General features: G+C 42.7%; 1 protein-coding gene across 1 annotated transcript; it reads left to right on the top strand.

The window, feature by feature from the left end:
- Positions 1 to 2,992: 2,992 nt before the first annotated feature.
- CHRNA9 (cholinergic receptor nicotinic alpha 9 subunit) lies at positions 2,993 to 14,644 on the top strand. Its single transcript, XM_045816095.1, has 5 exons — positions 2,993 to 3,056; positions 3,322 to 3,467; positions 4,397 to 4,551; positions 10,616 to 11,148; positions 14,106 to 14,644. The coding sequence occupies exons 1-5, from the start codon at positions 2,993 to 2,995 to the stop codon at positions 14,642 to 14,644; spliced, it is 1,437 nt and encodes a 478-aa protein (XP_045672051.1).
- The last annotated feature ends 652 nt before the right edge of the window (positions 14,645 to 15,296 follow it).

The raw sequence follows: 15,296 nt of genomic DNA, 5'->3' as shown, positions 1-15,296 counted from the left end.
TAGATTTACGTCAACTAACGTTCACCAAGTGGATAAGGGGATTAAAAAGACTACTACAAAACATAAGAAAGTAAACAAATAAATCCACCATGGGTTGTCAATAATATTCATGTTGCAATAAAAAAGGACAGCAAGAAAAGGGAAGGGCTGTTTTTTCCCACCTGTGGTACAGTGAGACTCCTCTAATTAGGTCTGTCAAGAAGTTGGGGGTGGGCAGACAAAGAAATGGATGGAAAGAAAGATAGATGAGAGAAAGAGAGAGAGAGAGGAATTGTGGCTACAGGTTACATGCCTAATTTAAACAAATGCTGGAGTTCATTTCACCCCTTTCATTATCACGTATTTAGCCCTTTTTATGGCCAATCACGGTTCTTAGAGGGCAGGCACTATGATAATCGTCCCCATTTTATAGAAGAGGAGACTAAGGCACAGAGAGGTTCAGTAATCTGCCCAAAGTTACACAGCTAGTAGGTGGTGGGCAGGACTTGAATCCAAGCAGTTCGACTCCAGAGTATATTGGCTTAAACTCTACACGAAATTGTGGGTTTTTTTTTTAAGATTTTATTCATTTATTTGACAGAGATAGAGACAGCCAGCGAGAGAGGAAACACAAGCAGGGGGAGTGAGAGAGGAAGAAGCAGGCTCATAGCGGAGGAGCCTGATGTGGGGCTCGATCCCATAACGCCGGGATCACGCCCTGAGCTGAAGGCAGACGCCTAACCGCTGTGCTACCCAGGCGCCCCCCGAAATTGTGTTTCTTAAATACGAAAACGTAGAAACAAACCTGAAAATGTTTGGAAAGCACTGTCGTGGTGAGTAACTCTTTGAGGAAGACTTGGCATCCCAGCTGGCAGTCCTATAAATTCTGGGACCACTGTGTAACTGGTCTTTTCTTTATAGAGCTGGGAGCCGAATGACTGGGTATAAAGATAAGCAGGTATCTGAGAAAACACCTAGGAGTTGTTTTTAGAATGCATTTTTAAACATAGTTTCTCTCTGTTGCAATTCCCGTTTTGTTCATGTGTTGTTCTCTTAGAATGAATTTGGGTGGAGTTCGCTTTTAGTCATTAGTATCTTTGCCCTAAAAGGCAGAACTGGCCCCTTGAATGTACTGATTTCACCTGAAGTGTGTTAACATTGGTAGGTTAGCATCAACTGTTAACTATTAAAAAAAAAAATTGTAAGTGACCCCAACGAATGAACTGAGTTAGTGAAAAGCAATCAAAGATCACCAGGGACGGTTACCTTCCAAGCAGGGGCCGAAGTAACCAGCACCAAGTGTTCCGGGCACCCATCACCAGGGGCTGCTCTGAATGTCATGAGCAGTCAAAGAGACGTGGGTAGAGAGTCTCTAACCACGAGAAGGCACCACCCAGCGGCTCTCAGGTATCATGGGGCTGAACGATGAGGAAGAGGGGTGGTGTTAGCGTGAGGAGCACACCAGGTTGGGGCAGGGGGCTTGGATTCTGTCCCTGGGCCAGCGCTGCTAGAGGCAAGCCATTCACCTCCCCAGACCTCGGTGTCCTCGTGTGAAAACGCGGTGTTCAACTCAATTTCAGAAGGACCTTCAGCCTCTGAGACGCCAGAGCAGATGGTTTGTTGAAGGAGGGCTCGAGGGTTTGCAGCAGGAACTGTGTCATTTGATGGGTGAGTCAGACTGGGGGCATCGGGAAAATAATGTCTTCCCAATCAACACCAGGGCATAGGCAATTAGGAAACACACTTAGCTGACGGCTTGAGTGTCTGTTCCATTTGGAGGATAGATTCCTGAAGAGGGACAGGGTGACTCACCAGGCGGCTGTAACCTGATGAAATAGAACTATCCAATTTCCTTGCTCTGATTCCAGGCAACCAAATGATCTTAATTTGGTTTTCCAAGGCAGTTTCCCCAGGTAAGAGGAGGGATAAGTTATGGCAATTGGAAATTGACATTCTTTTGTGGGAGGAAAATTAGATCACATGTGAGAAATGACTGTGAAATTAAATAAGGTGACATTCAAATGCAAAGAAACAGCATCCTTAGTAATATCACCATTAGTTATGAATCATTTTCATGCTGATTTGGTTAACCTTTGAGCCATGTTTTTTTTTTTTTTTTGGAGGTAGTAAACCCTGGGTGACTTGGTGATTATAAACATTCTGGATCTGCAAAATCAGAGGAAAAATCACTAACGTTTACATGGTGCTTTTGCATGAAATATCCCAGTAGATCTGGGAGACAGCGAATAATATATTCCTGGTCTCCAGCTCAGGAAGGCTCAGTATGATAGGGCTAGGAAGGGTTCAGGCTTGCAGTTAAACCTAGGTCTTGGACTCCAAATCTTACTCGCAGTGCTGCTGCTTCCAAAGGGAGTGAATATGCTTCTCCCATCCCCTCCCCCGACACTCACACACATTACCACTCGAGATCTGTGCCCGATCTTGAAGGAGCTGAAGCAGAAGGTAATCTGTTCTGGAGATCGTGGAATTGCTTCTCTTTCCCTCTCCAAATGCCACTTGAAGCACATCGATAGAGCCTTTCCAGAGGAGGCCCTGTGGCAGGGTCTGCTTGGCTTCCCTTAGTCCTTAGACTCAGGCTCCATCTGCTTGCTGCAGGTGTAGAAAGTGCCTATTTCCTTCTGCAGAGTCTTGGGGGCTTGGGGGGTGTTGACCTCCTACCTGGCTTCCTCTGAAAGCTTGGTCTGGATGTTCCTGGGGAAGGTGGCTAGGGACCCTCAGCTGAGACAGTTTCCTTGGATCAGCACTGCCTGACCTAGCCCACCCAGGCTCCTATATCTCTGTGGCCGAGCTGGCAGTCTCGGATTACCAGAGGGAGGGAGGGCGGGTCTGGATCTCAGGACCTCGGGCCCTAGGTGCACTGCCAGCCGGAGCTCTCCATCTGCTTTGGCAAGACTGTGGCAGAGTGCGATCTTTGTACCCAGACCCTTCCCATTCACAGAGGGAAGTGGAAGACTGCTGCATAGCCAAGAATTTCTAGAGGCTCAGGAAAAAGATGAACTGGCCCCATTCCTGCATCTTCTTTTGCTGGATTTACTTTGCTGTCTCCAGACTGAGAGGTAAGAGGCTGATGGGTGTGTAACCACCTCAACTCATTTGGGGCCACCTCTTTCGTGGGAGTGGGCCAGCAAACAGAACCAATGCTCTAACTGCAAGGAAATGTTCGTGCCTCTTATTGACTAGCCAGAAAAATAACTCTCAGATACCCAAAGCTTGTCTCTAGCTGATGCTGGGTTGTGCCCAGTTCTAGTCTTCAGTTTGCTGTTCTTTGCCTTGAAATATACACAAGATTGAATGTTGATCCAGGTCCCTCTTTTTGAGCAGCTGTAGAAACAGCAGATGGAAAATATGCTCAGAAGTTGTTTAATGACCTTTTTGAAGATTATTCCAATGCTCTCCGTCCAGTAGAAGATACAGATAAAGTCCTGAATGTCACCCTGCAGATTACACTTTCTCAGATTAAGGACATGGTGAGTAACATCAAGTGGTGACTCTTTGAAACAGTGCTTAGGATGAAACTAACCACGCTTTCCAAAGAGGTGTCTTACCTGGAATTTGAGAGGAAATGAGAACGGACAGCAACATGTACATGCTGGTGGGGGAAGGGAATACCAAGGAAGGAAGCACTCTACGAAAGTAATTTCACTAAATGTTACCTAATCCTGACCGTTAACAGCAACAATCTTGATCATCTAAACAGAGATGGTGTCACATATCAGATGATTCCCTTTCTATGAAATGTCCGAAATAGGCAGAATCCTGGAGACAGAAAGCAGAATAGTGGTTGCCAGAGACCGTGGGAAGAACGGGGGAATAGTGGGTGATGGCTTGACGGTCATAGAGCTGACAAAAATGTTCTGGAATTGGATAGTGGTGATGGTTGCACAATATCATGAACATACTGCAAACCACTGAACCATACGCTTAAACACGGCTGAAGTGTGAGTTTTATGTTTTACGAATTTTATTCCTGTTTTAAAAAAGAAAGGTGGTGTGTTAAGATGGCATATCTTCTTTCGTGCTTATATGTGTTTAATTACACAAAGTCATGAAACTTGAAAGACTTTCCTCTGTACATTGTAGATATTTCCTGACTTTCTCATTCAAGTGAATCATCAGTGGATCAATTTTCAGAGAAATTTGGGTTGTTGATCCACGCAAAGATCTGATTGATGGCTTAAACACCTGTCCACTTTTTATTCAGAACACTAAATGAAGCAGGAAAAAAAAAATATGGCTTTGGCAGTCAGTCAAAGGGATAGACTAGAAAAGCTCTCCTTTATTTAATGAAAGATTTGTGCTCGTGGAATGTCTGTTGTGAAGAACAAGTGTTCTAGAGATGGAAGGCGTTTGGTTGAGGTGTCTCCTGGACAGAGTTATATCATGGTTACTCATACAGGATGAAAGAAACCAGATTCTGACCGCCTATTTATGGATCCGCCAAATCTGGCATGACGCCTATCTCACGTGGGATCGAGACCAGTATGATGGACTGGACTCCATCAGGATCCCCAGTGACCTGGTGTGGAGGCCCGATATTGTCCTATATAACAAGTAAGTACAAGTCAGTCATTTCTCAGGAATGAACTTGTTGACTTAACAGAATTTAAACATAATGAAAAAGGAATTTTTTTTAAGATTTCATTTATTTGAGAGCGAGAGAGCGCGTGCTCACAAGAGCACGAGCCGGGGGAACAGCAGAGGGAGAGGTAGAGCTGAGCAGGGAGCCAGACCCAGGGCCCGATCCCAGGACCCCAGGACCCCAGGACCCCAGGACCATGACCCGAGCCGAAGGCAGACGCTCAACCGACTGGGCCACCTAGACTCCCCTGAAAAAAGAATGTTTAAAACATACTTGAAGTTAAGTACCAATTCATGTACCTAGGCCCTGGAATGATGATCATAAAATCTTAGATAATAAAATAATAGGTCATAAAACGTAGAGCTACATTTGCTTTTGGATGAGAGACTATATTGTGGGCTGTGCTAGTTTACTAGGGCTGCAGTAACAAGCACTGCAAACTGGGGGGCTCAAATAGCAGAAATGTATTCTCTCCAGTTCTGGAGGCTAGCTCTCCAAGGTTGGTTCCTTCTGGGGCTGTAAGGGAGAGTGTGTTCCATGACTCTCCTCCGGCCTCTGGTGGTTGCTGTCAGCCTTTGTTGTCCCTGGACTTGTAGAAGTATCACCTTGATCTCTGCCTTCCTCTTCACCTGGCATTCTCCCCGTGTGTTATCTGTGTCCATTTTTTCCCTTTTATAAAAATGAAACTCATGTTGGATTAGGGGCCCACCCTACTCTGGTATGACCTTGTCTTAATTAATTACATCTGCAATGACCCTATTCCAAATAAGGTTACATTCTGAGGGGGCTAGGATTTCAACATATAAATTTGGGGGGGGACATAATTCAACCCATAATAGTGGTGCTCCCTTCTCCAAGACCATGTATCAATGATGATGATACTACTAAGATGAAATTGGAATGGGCCAGCTAGCGGCTGGCCTATGGATTTTGAACACTGCAGTGGAAGAGGAACTAGATCATAAGATCATCAGTTGCCCTTTCTTGGTTTCAGAGCAAGGGGCTCTGAGTGAAGGAGTAGAAGGTTTATGTTTCTCAAACTGTGAAGTGCACATGAATCTCCCGAGGAGCTGGTTAAAATGCAGATTCTGATCCAGTACGTCGGGGTGGAGTTTGATGTTCTGCATGTCTGTAAGCTCTAGAGGTTGGTGCCGCTGGTTCGTGGACCGCACTTCAAGGAGGAACCACACAGCTCTGTCACAGTTCAGGTTCGGTTGCTCCACATATTGTCAAAGGAGCTTCTCTCTTTTATTCAGGAACCCAAGCTCCTGTGGGTTGGGAATGTTTCCTCTTTGACTCAGGGTGAATGAGGGGCAGTTCAGGGGTACTCTCCTGAGAGCTCAGCCCTATGAGTGTCTCTTCAGGAGGAAACACTGGTGGGTTGCAGCCTGGATTTTAGCCTTGTTCCTTCCTCAGAGAGCTCATCCGAGGGTCATGACCTATTGAATCATGGCACTGATCCTGCTGACCGTCCTCCACTCTGGGTGGCCAGAGGGCCCTTCCATATCCCTTTCCAAGCAAGACGGCATCTCAAGGCTAGTGCTTTATTATTCTGGTTCACTTCCCCTTCTCTCCCTCCCTCTCTCTCTCTCTCTCTCTCTCTCTCTCTCTCTCACACACACACACACACACACACACACACACACACACACACACACAGAAGGCAAGAGAATGAGCCATGTTGTCCATTAACTTCTCTCACTCACAGGGTGCAGGTAATCAGAGAATATAGTTGACATAGATCACTAACAGCATTCTATCAGTTCTGACAGTTCTTCCTGGGAAAACAAACAGAATTCTGGTTCTCCTCTTCCTCCTGCTTTGGTTGACTGAAGCCATGACTAACTCTTACTGACATGCTTCTTGGCAAGCTTGCATGGTCGCCTAAGTTAAGCCTGCCCCAGGCCCTGCTTATTCCAGAAACCAGTTGTGTGTTCATGAGCTCACACACACCTATTGTGGCTTTGGTAAATTATGTCCCCATTTTCCCCCAGATCATTGGTCTTGAGGTGTGTGAGTTCTGTTCCCTGTCCCTTTTACACACAGAATCTTTTCATCACACTGATTAATCAACTCTTTTCTGTTCCTCTGGGTTGACTCTTTAGTCTTCTCTTCCCTACTGTCTAAGCAAGTTCTGTTTCAGATACTTTATTCTGCTTAGCATTCTCCTTCTCAGTAATGTCAAATTTTCATTACTTAGAGGAAACTCTAAATGTGGCTATGGTTGGATGTCATTTGCATTCCTATACCTAGCTAAAATGAGACTAGAAGAGAGTTACAGGATCAGACAAAGAAGGGACCTCGGTCATAACAATTTCCCTGACCCTGGTCCTTCCAGCTGAATCCCTGGACCCGCAGACTCGTCTGATCCCAGATATAATATTCTCATTATTTCTCAGAAGCTGGCATTGAACCTTGTAGACCACAAAATGGGCTTTCTGAGTGGTGGTGGGGAGAGGAAAGAGGGCTATGTGGTAGTGATCCAGTCAGGTGTGATAAAGATAGTTTGGGCAGGAAGATGCTTCACATCTAGATTTGCCGCTCATGCCTGAATCCATGGGGTTGGACATGTTGGGGTGTGATCAGGTTGGTGATGGATCTGGGAGCTACTTCATGTGAGGACCAGCTGAATTTGTTGATGCTTAGTTTGGAAGCCAGAAGTCCTTGGGAAGATTTGATGGCATTGTTAGGCAATCAAAGAGAAAATAAGATAGAGAAAAAGAGAGAAATTGTTCTAGAGGATAAAACCCAAGACAATGAAAAGTTAAAGGGAAGATAAATAATTTAAAAAATAATCATAACGAATAACTTGAACAATCGATATTCCCAAGAGTTAGTGAGCTCTTTAGCAATATAGTTATTCAAGCAGACACTGGCTCTGTTACCGAATCAGTTAAGGAATAAATATATTGGGGCTCAAAGTTCTGGTGAGGTTGTTTGGCCAATATCATGGTTAGCCCAAGAGGCTGCAAGGATTCATGACATTGGATTGAGTAGAGACTGGGTTATAGAAGTTCTGAATGTGCATTTATTATGAGAGAGTTCTAATGGTTAGGTTTTCATGGGTCATCTTAACATTTGGATTTTAGAACTAGTGAGGAATTGAGTACCCTATCATATTCAGAAAGATTTGTCTAGAATTTAGCATTAGGGTTTGCTTAAGTCATCTAGTGGTTGAGAAAATGGCAGACTTGTTAGTTGAGATTGGATGTAAAGGAGGGGAAGGAGAACAGGTTTGAAGAAGATGATGAGTTTGCTGTGGGACCTGTTCAGTCTGGAAGACCAAAGGAACATCCACATGGAGGCAACCAATGAAGGGACTGAAAAGGCAATCCTCAAGCCTGGAAAGAAGGTCGGGAAAGAGATATCAAAAGCCCTGTGAGTCCTTATAGAACTACTCAGGAAGGAGAGAAAATGGCTGCAGATAAAGTTGGTGAAACTCTTCACTACACACATTTTCAGAAGACACTTAAAAGAAATGGTTAAAGGGGTAGAAGGAGAAATGAGAGAGAGAGTTGTGTCATAGAAACCATGGGAAGAAAGGATGTCTAGGAACAACCTACAGTGTGAAGTGCTTGGGAAGAGTTGAACAGGATAGGGACTTAGAACAGGTTTTTAGATTTGTATGTTTGCAAGTCATGAATGCCCTTTGAAAAAGCACATGTTGGGAAGAAGCCAAATTGCAAGAATTAAAGCAAAATGGGGAAATGACAGCATCGTGTATCACTTCCAATGTGTGGAAAGAGGCAGGACGTGGGAAGTTCCTGAGAAGACGGGAAGTTGGTAGGAGATACTGGGGAACAGCAGCATTAGGAAGGGTCTAGATGAGCCAGAGAGAATAAGAGGAACCAAGAAATGCAAAATCCTGAAGGAGACGTGGGAGGAAAGGAATCATGTACCAGAAGGGTAGTTAGCCTTGGAAAGAAAGAAGGGGACTTCTTTTTAATATGGAATTGTCCAAATAGATTCTCTCTGATCCTGAGATCTCTCCTCTTAGACCAAGGAAGGTAGGATGGGTGAGTGATATTCTCAGTTCATCATAATGCTCACTTCTCATACCGCTAACTGTATACATTTCTCATCATTACAGAGGTTAGGTTCAGGGATTTTCAAAAAACTTCATCTTGTTAACTTCACAAAGACCCATATTAAAGATCCTTCTCTTTAAACTGTCATTAATGATCCTCATTAAAAATCGAGCACCACACATTAACTGTAATGGTCTGATTTGGTCCACTTCAAGCAGACCATTACAGTTAATGTTGTGGCACCCAATTTTTAATAAGTGGGAAAAAATAATTTAAAGACATGCCAGTTCTTTGATCCAGCACATCTTCTTCTGGCAATTTAATCTAAGGAAAGAGTCAGGGGAAAAATGCAAAGATTCAACTACAGCATTGCTTGTAAATGCAAAACCTGGAAACAACAATGTTGAACATCGATGGATTGGTTAAATAAGTATGGCATATCTATATAATGGAATATAAAGGAAAACTATCAGCCATGAAAACAATGTTGCGGGAGGATATGGATGAATAACCACCTTTTAAATTTTATATCATCCTCTTTTTGGGTAAATTAACTTTTTAATTTCAGGATAATTTTAGATTTCCAGGAAAGTTGCAAAGATGGTACAGAGTGTTCCCATATACCCTTCACATAGCTTCCCCTAATGTTACATCTAGTGTTACATCAAAACGACATAGTACATTTGTCAAAACTAATACAATATTATTAATTAAACTATAGACTATTTGTATTTCATTAGTTTTTCCACTACTGTACTTTTTCTGTTCCAGAATCCAATCCAGGATACACATTATATTTAGCCATAATACATTTTGTAGGGAAAAAATAATAAGTAAGACTGGAAAACATGCATTAAATGCTAATTAAAACTTATCAGTTAGGGCTGTAAGCATTGGAAACTGACTTTGGCTACCTTCTGAAAAAAGGACTTTGTTGGAAGTGTATGGTACAGCTACCAGAATTAAAGAAAAAAAAATCAATGACCAGTTCTTAGAAAGGACAGACTGGGTAGACTGGGATTGCTCTACAGTTTGAGACAGCAGGGACTACTGAGTTGGTTTATCTATTTGTTTTATAAGGAGGCATCACCAGGGTGACCGTTTCTGGTTTTTGGGTCACTCTGCTTAAGATCTAAACTCCAGGGAGAGTGAATCCGTTGGATCTAGCTTGGGTCACATGGCCAGCCCCTGGCCAGGGGAGGCTGGGGCACCTTGATCAACATTTCATCTGCCTTGCAATGATGGCGGAGAAAGTCAGTCTCTAAAGGAAAATAGAAATTCTGTACCCAGGCATAAATGTTGATAAAGCAAAGAGAAGATATATCTAGAATAAATTATTATCTCTTGGATTATGGGTCAATGAATTTTTAAAAAAGATTTTATTACTTGAGAGAGAGAGTGAGCAGCAGGGAAAGGGAGAGAGAATCTGAAGCAGACTCCACACTGAGTGCAGAGCCCAACATGGGGCTCGATCTCATAACTGGGAGATCAGGACCTGAGCTGAAACCAAGAATCAGATGCTTAACTGACTGAGCCACCCAAGCACCCCTGGATAAATGAATTTTTGTCTGCATTTTTCAAATAAACATGTATAACTCTTCCAACAGCAACAAAAGTCTCTTTTAATATTCTTGTGCCCAAAGTTAACAAAATCAGGTAAGCAGAGCCTCCCTGTTAGATTTTAGCCTCAACATATTTACTTTTTATCTAGATGTTTGAATCATTATACCTGGACTAAGAGAGGGGCTTTGGAAATGAAGAGGAAGGAACATAGAGCAGAGATGTTTTAAAGGAAGAATCCAAGAGAATTTGGCCCTGAGTAGTTACAGGAGATGAAGGAGAAGGGCAAATGGGAGCTGATTCCGACTTTCAGCCAGGATGATAGGGAGAATGATGATCCATTGCCAGAGACACTGAAAGGATGGGCACAGGTCGGTGAGCTGTCTGGAGGAAGGAAGTTGATGAGTTGTCTCGACAAGCGCTTTCGTTTTCCTCCTCTGACCTCCAGGGCTGATGATGAATCTTCTGAGCCTGTGAACACCAATGTGGTCCTGCGGTATGATGGGCTGATCACCTGGGATGCACCAGCCATCACCAAGAGCTCCTGTGTCGTGGATGTCACCTATTTCCCTTTTGATAACCAGCGGTGCAACCTGACCTTTGGTTCCTGGACCTACAATGGCAACCAGGTGGACATATTCAATGCCCTAGACAGTGGAGACCTCTCTGACTTCATCGAAGATGTGGAGTGGGAGGTCCATGGCATGCCTGCTGTGAAGAATGTGATCTCCTATGGGTGCTGCTCTGAGCCTTACCCGGATGTGACATTCACTCTCCTCCTGAAGAGGAGGTCCTCCTTCTATATTGTCAACCTCCTCATCCCTTGTGTCCTCATATCTTTTCTGGCTCCCTTGAGTTTTTATCTCCCAGCAGCCTCTGGGGAAAAGGTCTCCTTGGGAGTGACCATCCTGTTGGCCATGACTGTGTTTCAGCTCATGGTGGCAGAGATCATGCCGGCCTCAGAAAATGTCCCTCTAATTGGTGAGTGCAAGCGTCTTACACTTTGAGCCTAGCTTTGCAGTGAGTAGGATTGTATCTGTTCCTTTAAACTCATAACCATTAGGTCAACTGCAGACTCAACACAGGCTGTCACATACTTCATTTGTGTCTTCAGTTGGCATCTTTGAATGCAGAGATGGCTATTCTCCAAAACTGGTCTTATGATCTCTGGGTTTACACAAAAGAGGAAGGAGAGTCAATATAGTTTAGAGCAGTGGTTCTCAAACAGTGATCCTTGGACCCACCGCGCAGCATCGTTTTCGAAATGCAGATTCTCAAGGCCCACCCCAGACCTGCTGAGTTAGAAACTCTGGGGCGAGTCCTGGCAATCTGCATTAACAAGACTTCTGGGTGATTTTGATGCACTTTCTTTAGCACTGGCTTAGAAGTCATGGTCCTGATTTTGAAGTTAAAGAAATCTGCCTTTGAACTCTGACTTCACCGCTCATTTCTTAACGATTGATCTTAGGCAAGTTACTTAGTCTTGTAGTTTCTACCTCATCACCTGGAAAGTGTGTGTAATTGCTACTCATTGTGTGATTGCTTAGTGCAGAAGCTGGCATATGGTAAGTATGAAGTAAGTAGTGACTGTTATCTTTTCACAGCACATGGGATCTCTTCTTGGGAAAGAGCAGCAAACAGGATAGAAATGGTTGACTGGATTTTTCAGCCCATCATCTACCCTTAATAGAATAATCTTTAACCTTTATTTATTTATTTTTGAGAGAGAGAGCACAAGGGGGCAGAGGGGTAGAGGAAGAGGGAGAAACAGACTCCCCTCTGAGCAGGGAACCTGACGCGGGGCTTGATCCCAGGACTCTGGGGTCATGACCTGAGCTGAAGGCAGAGGCTTAATGGACTGAGCCCCCCAGCTGCCCCTCCCTATCTCATTTTGAGACGTCTCCTAATACCTTCCGTACCTGCCCCGTCCCACCGAGGACCTACTCAGCTCCAACACCTCTGCCTCCACGACTTGCTCTTGTAACAGATGCTTCCCAGAAGCAGAAGCTGGACCTGATTTCTAGTTCCTTAAAGTAAACAATGAGGAGGAATTTCAGAATGTGCAGAGACTTAGACGCCAGTATGAAAGGGATACTGTACTGCCCTTTTATCCTCGACTGAATCCGGTAGGACTTGATATTCAGACATTACTACATTGGTTTCCTTGTTTGGAGATTTCTTCCTTGTTATGTCTCTCAAAGCAAAAAAACACAGACACACCAACATATGGACCCAAATACACACAGACACACATTTTTGAGAAATAGACACAGGAAGTTCTCTCCAACCCCCCCCCACCACTAATAAAGAGAAAGAGGTGTATTGGCATTTCGAGGACCTCTCCCGAGACAGAAATGATTGACAGTGATGACCTGTAATTATAATCCTATTTGAGGCAAAACAATGGGCAGATCTCTCTCCTTTAGGAGTGACATTCAACAGCAAGCTGGCTAAAGTTCTAAAGAGAGCTGTCTTCGGACAAATCTCAGAAATTTTGCAAACATTACTTATTCTGTTTCTGTGATAATTTAAATATATATTTTTAGAAAAGGGGCACACAGAGCATATCTATTAACAATGACAATTTGTTATTTGCAGCACCTATGAAATGCACTTCCAATCTAATAGAAATGTGCTTTAGTGTTCTGGGTAAGCAAGGCATTTGGTCTAACCTTCTGACCCACAGTCTTTACTATATTAAGAAAGATCCCATTTATTCTTAGTTTACTTTGAGCTTTTAACAAATAATAAGAGGATGACAAACATTATCAAATGCATTGTTTTCAACTATAGAGATTAACATCTGGGTTTTCTCTTTTACTTCATTAATATAGTGAATTAGGTTTTCTGATGTTGAGTTAAACCCTCTTTTATTGTGATGAATTATCATTCTATTGGATTTAGTTAGCTAACACTTTTTATAGGACTTTCTCAAACATGCCTATAAGTAAAATGGCCCTAATACTTCCTTTCTTGTTACTTTTGGAATAAAGGCTAAATTGACTTCATAACGTAAGCTAGGCAATTTTTCTACTTCTGGAACAACTTGACTCGCATGGTATGAGTTATCTACCTTTTAAAAGTTTGGTAAAACTCACCTATAAAACCAACTCTGGAGATTTTCTATTCCGATGTTCGTTTCTCTTACACTAAGTTTGATGTCTTATGTATTTTTAGAAATTTCATCTAGGTTTTCAAATATATTACCATACAGTAAATATTATTTTATTGTATTCTAAATTTCTATTCTGTTATTTCTTCTTTTACATTGTCCCTCCCTCTCTACCCACCCCCCACCTTGCCTCTATTCTGTGAGTGGCTTTGTCAAAGGTTTATCAATCTTATTCTTTTTTTCAAATAGCTTTTGCTTTTGTTCATCTTTTTGGTTTTTTGTTCTGTATTTTATAATTTGTACCCTTATCTTTATTATTTCTTTCCTTAATTTTCCTTTTTCATGAATATTGCTTTATGCAATCATATGTTAAAGACTAATAGTGACACAGTGTCTCCTTCCTTAACCAATACTAATGAGGTCTGAAGACAATTCTGAGAGTTGCCCAAGATTATTTGTTGAAAGTGGAATTTTTTCACATCATGATCTCAGCAAACATTTAGAAACCTTTAACTCAGTGAAGAGTCAGTGCTGAGAACTTTACATGTACCATCTCAATTAAACCTCACCCTAGTCCCATGAATTAGATCCGATTATTATACTTATTTTACAGAGAAGGAAGCTGAGGCTTAGCAGGATGATATAACTTGCTCCAGGCTACAAGTCTAGTGAGTGACAGAGCTGGGATCTGAACCTAGAAAGTTTGATTCAGAAGCTTATACTGGTAACCATTAGTGCATACAGCTTCCCTAGAAAAGGTGTTTGTGTATTTTTGAGCCAAACATGAGGACAATTTTAAGCTAACTTGGTTGTGGTTATTTTCCAGGCAAATACTATATAGCCACAATGGCCTTGATCACAGCCTCCACCGCCTTGACCATTATGGTGATGAATATCCACTTCTGTGGGGCTGAGGCCCGGCCGGTGCCACACTGGGCCAGGGTCGTCATCCTGAAATACATGTCCAGGGTCTTGTGTGTCTATGATGTGGGTGAGAGCTGCCTTAGCCCCCGCCACGACAGGGAGCGAACCCACCTCACAAAGGTTTATGGCAAACTTCCAGAGCCAAATCTGAAGACAGACAGAAACAAAGGCCTTTCCAGAAAGGAAATAAACAAACTGGTAAAGAATGACCTGGGGTGCCATGGTGAGAACCCGCAGGATGCTGACAGCTACTGTGCGCAGTACAAGGTGCTGACGAGGAATATCGAGTACATTGCCAAGTGCCTCAAAGACCACAAGGCCACCAATTCCAAGGGGAGCGAGTGGAAGAAGGTTGCAAAAGTCATAGACCGATTCTTCATGTGGGTTTTTTTCATCATGGTGTTCGTGATGACTGTTTTGATCATCGCAAGAGCAGATTAGGGCGCATTTGGTGTGGAGACAAATCAGTAAAATTCCCTGTGATCCACTCTAACATTTTTCCAAGTCAGATTTACACACACACACTCACATGCATGCAAATACATATATATAATTTATATATATAAATGAATATATGTCTAAAAGTTAGGGGATATGTTGTGTTTTCTTTCTTTCTTTCTTTCTTTCTTTCTTTCTTTCTTTCTTTCTTTCTTTCTTTCTTTCTTTCTCTTTTTCTTTCTTTCTTTCTCTTCTTCCTGTTAAGTAGGCTCCACACCCAGCATGGAGCCCAGTGCTGGCCTGAACTCACGATCCCAAGATCAAGACTGGTGTTGAGATGAAGAGTTGGCCATCCAACCGAATGAGCCACCCAGGCATCCCTGTTGTGTTTACTTTTTATTTTTAATTTCAAATCAATATTATATCTACCTGTTAAGTTCAGCAGAAAAAAAATTGTTAAACAAGAGGTCCAAAATTTCAAGGGTAGGAAGATGAAGGAAATAAAAAAAGATCCTTTTTATAGTCTCTAGATCACACAATTATTTTCCCCTTTAACAGGGCAGATAACACAGTACCTTACATTACTGTTTAAAATTTAAAGCAAAAACAAAAGCTCATTTTCCCCTTAGCCCCTATTTTTAAAAAGATTTTATTT

This window comes from Ursus americanus, chromosome 8 (assembly GCF_024610735.1).
Source record: "Ursus americanus isolate L20-20 chromosome 8, mUrsAme1.1.p, whole genome shotgun sequence".
NCBI classification, from domain to species: domain Eukaryota; kingdom Metazoa; phylum Chordata; class Mammalia; order Carnivora; family Ursidae; genus Ursus; species Ursus americanus.
This window is presented reverse-complemented; position numbering and strand designations above follow the sequence as displayed.